We start from the raw sequence: 4,416 nt of genomic DNA, 5'->3' as shown, positions 1-4,416 counted from the left end.
ATGTTTATGGCTTGGAGTTCGGTTCAACAGGAACGTGGAAAAATCCGTTGGCCAAATCCAACGTTGTAATAATTCTAGCTCCTTGCAGTCTCTCCAACACATCATCATTAAGTGGCATTGGAAAATTGTCTCGCAGTATCTTTTCGTTTAATTTTCTAAAATCACAACACAACCGCTTGGTGGCATCCTTTTTTGGAACCAGGACAACGGGCGATGCATACTCAGAGTTGCTTTGCTGAACTATTCCATCTTGCGGCCATTTGTCCACCTGTTCGTCTATTACGCGTTGATCAGAGTACGAAACTCTACGCGGCGTTTAATAGATGGGCATATCATCAGATACGATAATTTGCATTTCAACTGGGGATTTAGAGTTCGGTACCGGCGTGTATTTCTCTACCATGGCAGTTACTATGTCGCGTTTATCTGAGGGCAAATGCGATAATTTCAATGGCGGATCGCCATTAATACTAACCAATTCATTTTCTAAACAAAGTGCTGTAAAATCTCTTAACAGTAAATTATGGGTTTCATCGGTTTTATTACCGGCGACTATTTGTGGTTTTTGTTTAAATTCAGCAGTGCCTTCCGAAAACGAGATATCTACCTTTTTCAGGATATCGTTTCCAAGCACAGCTTCATAGCGCAAGTCATTAGATTTAGTAACATGAAAAGTAACTTCTACTGTAACACTGTCTACGTTAATTTCCCTTGTTATACTACCTATTGTGTTCAATTCACTTTCTTTTATACCTACTAATCGTCGTTTCTCGCTACTCAATTCCGGATAGTTCAACTTTCGAAAAGTGTTATAGTTAATTAAACCCAAAACGGAGCCCGTATCAACCATAGCATCGACAACAACATTCTCCATTTGTATCCACTTAAAGATTAAACCACTGGCGTGATTCCTAGGTGAATTGAGCATGGTGTTAACTGTACCCTTTTCTGTTTTTATTTGTTTTCCTGAACCTCCCTTACACTCAAAACTGCGGTGTCCTACTTGACCGCACTTGAAACATTTATACTGTTTACTCGCGTTGCTACAATCTTTTGCCAGATGCGAGGTAGATGAGCACTTGTAACATTTTTTCGGCCCTTCTATACTACTTTGTGAGGTTGATGCCTTAGGTGTATTTTGACCATAGTGCGATCTGTTTGATGACAGTCGTGAATCATGAACCCTTTCGTAGACCTTCAGATTTTCTTTTAAATCTTTAATAGTTTGTGACTGATACAGTATAATTTTATTCGCTCTTGAATCGGGAATGCCCTCCACAAAATACCCAATTAAACTAACTTCATCTAATTTTATTGGCTTTGCTATTTCCATAAGAGTATACAAATACTCTTTGAAAGACTCACTGCTCTTTTTACGACGACTTTGCAACATTCTATGAATATCAAGCGAGGATAATTTTCTGCCAAACTCATCAATGACAGACGATTTTAATGAATTCCAGTCCTTCATACCAGCCTGACTGTGCAAGAATAGCTTGGCTGCCCATTTAAGTAGCTGTTTTGCGTACACATACTTTTGGAGTTCACTCCAACCTAATGTAATAGCGTTATCTTCGAACTCCTGTACCCAGTCATAAACGTCCAAAGTGTCGGTTCCAGTAAACGAGGGTAGGCTGTCTGAATGTCCTTTAAAGTAAAGTTAGGTCTCATCACTACGGTTTGTGGAGTACGATTGACTGCTTCTTCATAAGCTGATTCTCTTTCGCTTTCTTCACCGTTGCTCTGTAGGAGTTCATTATGCCGAAGAAGTCTGTTCCTGAGTTCACTCTTACGTCCTTGTACGCTTAACAGGCTAACCTAATATTCACGCACGCCGCCAATTTATTGTCAAAAATTTCTCATGCACATGCAACTTGTATGAGATCAACCGAAATTGAACGGCGTGCGTATGAAGCTAACTCAATTTCCAATTTTTGTTCTGCGTGAGATTTTGATTTGACGTTTCGCTCAATGAAATCAAATGCAAACACATGCAAGTCAATTTCGGGTGACGCAAAAAAACAAATTCGACGGCATGCGTACCAAAACGCAAGCCGCGAATATTAGGTTAGCCTGTAAGTCAACCCGTCTCAAATTTTCTTTTAAAGTCTCTACTGTCATTGCTAAGATCGTCTGGGCGTCCATGGTCTACAGACTTATAAATATTAAGATTTAAATAGTTAAAGAATATGCAGTTAAATTAAAAGTATAATATAATAACATAATTATAAGTTTGTTAGAACAATCGTTGTTATAAATTATCTTTTAGTATGCAATTTTTAACGCTTGATTAGGTAGATAATATTAAAAAGTTAAAATGTAGTAGAATTGTATATTATTCAATCGGATTATCTTGACTTTGATAGTGGTAGATATTCTTTTTATATTTTAAAAGCTACGATTAGCATATATCATAGTTATGTAAATTTCAAGCTTGTGTACATGCGCTTGAGAATATTCAATTCAGTTCTCTTTGTTTGTTTTGATTACTGTATTTTAAACTTATGATTTTTAAAGTAATCTATTTTCCTCTTTACTCTTTCATATTGAAATTTGTACCTACTATTAATAGCAATGCTTTCTCTTCTCTCTTCTCTCGCTCTTCTATTTACTTCCAAATATTCTTAAACTTACAATCTGTTGGTACCACTTCCACTTTGTATTTTGTAGCTACTCGCCAGTCTTACTGCTTTCTGCTGACTATATTGTTATCCTCTTCTTAAATGTAGCGATGTTGCTTTTACTAGTTTCTCTTACTTTTCTCAGTATTCAATCAAATTAACTTCACTGTAACATTTTTATAAATGCTTATTTAATATTTTGAAAGTTGTTAGCATACATATATACGTATGTGTGTGCGTATAAAGTAGTTATTCAAATTACTTTCTAGTATACATGCACTTTAAAATAATTAATTCAATTCATCTTTGTTTGTTTTGATTACGATATTCTTAAAACTTTGATTTGCAAAGTAATCTGTTTTTCTATTTACTCTCACGAATTGACAGCCTATGTATTTTTTTTATAGCAATGCTTTCGATTCTTTCTATTTCTAGATATTCCTATGCATACTTACAATCTATTGGTACCTCTTTAACTTTCTGTTTTGTGATTACTCGCCCTTCTTACTCCTTTCTGTTGACTCTATTGTTATTATCTTCTGTCTATAGCTGTGCGACTTTTGTTGCTTCAATTTTCGATGCTTCGGCTTTCGTTAATTTCATTTATAAATATTCTCCTCTTTACGGATTTCTGCTGTTTCTGTAGCTGTGCCCTTCTCGGTGTATAGCTGTGCTGCTTTCACTGCTTCGACTTTCGTTTGTTCAATTTTAGACTTTCGCTGCTTCAATTTTCGAAGCTTCGGCATTCTTTAAATTTGTTTATAACTCTTCTCCACTTTACGGATTTCTGCTGGTTCGGTAGCTGTGCTCTTCTCGGTGTATAGCTGCGCTGCTTTCACCGCTTCGACTTTCGTTTATTCAATTTTGGACTTTCGCTGCTTCAATTTTCGATGCTTCGGCTTTCGTTAAATTTGTTTATAACTCTTCTCCACTTTACGGATTCCTTCTGTCTCTGTAGCTGTGCCCTTCTCGGTATATAGCTCTGCTACTTTCACTGCTTCCACTCTCGTTAATTTTATACATTTTCTCCTCTTTACTGATTTCTGCGAACTCTGTAGCTTTACCCTTCTCAGTGTATAGCTGTGCGGCTTCCACTGCTTCGACTTTCGTTAATTTTATACATTTTCTCCTCTTTACTGATTTCTGCGATCCCTGTAGCTTTGCCCTTCTCAGTGTATAGCTGTGCGGTTTCCACTGCTTCGACTTTAGACTTTTCTCCCCTTTACAGATTTTTGTTGCGTTTGTACCCGTACTCTTCTAAGTCTGTAGCTGTGCGGCTTACACTCCTTTGTACGACTGTCATAACTTCTTATTATTTAAAATCACCACTTTCTCTCTTTCACGATTGCTAAACTTTTACATGTCTTTGATTTTTCGCTTTATATACAAAATTCAAACATCGTATGTAACGGTCTTTTCACGAAATTTGCACTTTGAGAAAATTATTTTCAGCTGCACTCTTCTTAGTCTATAGCTGTATGGGTTACACTTCTGGTTTTGGCTATCGTTACTACTTCAAACTCAAAATTCACTTCTTTCTTCTTTCATATCTTTGATATTCGGCTTTACAAAATTTGAACTTCGTATGTGGGTACGCGAGCACTGCAACACTTATATTTAATTTACACAATTTGTAGCTAGCTTACTAGTGTGCATTTCATTTTGAATTTGGTATCTTTTGAATTTGTACTTTGAACTACCTCTGGTGTACACCCTTTGTAAGCTTATCTTAGGAGTGGTTGGCAACGCATGCCCAACTCGCTCGCTACCAAATCGTGTATACTCATTTGTATGT

At 36.6% G+C, this 4,416-nt stretch overlaps 1 protein-coding gene across 1 annotated transcript; it reads right to left on the bottom strand.

Annotated features, from left to right (window-relative positions):
- Positions 1 to 316: 316 nt before the first annotated feature.
- LOC108359891 (uncharacterized) lies at positions 317 to 1,393 on the bottom strand. Its single transcript, XM_017611967.1, has one exon. It carries the CDS (start codon positions 1,391 to 1,393, stop codon positions 317 to 319), a length of 1,077 nt encoding a protein of 358 aa, XP_017467456.1.
- Between the last annotated feature and the right edge of the window lie 3,023 nt (positions 1,394 to 4,416).

The sequence above is a fragment of the Rhagoletis zephyria genome, unplaced genomic scaffold (assembly GCF_001687245.7).
Source record: "Rhagoletis zephyria isolate East Lansing unplaced genomic scaffold, Rhagoletis_zephyria_1.1 Rzeph_scaffold_00486, whole genome shotgun sequence".
Classification (NCBI taxonomy): Eukaryota; Metazoa; Arthropoda; class Insecta; order Diptera; family Tephritidae; genus Rhagoletis; species Rhagoletis zephyria.
This window is presented reverse-complemented; position numbering and strand designations above follow the sequence as displayed.

Coding starts and splice junctions, on each gene's coding strand:
- LOC108359891 (XM_017611967.1), bottom strand. CDS start 1,393: ATGTTGCAAAGTCGTCGTAAAAAGAGCAGTGAGTCTTTCAAAGAGTAT.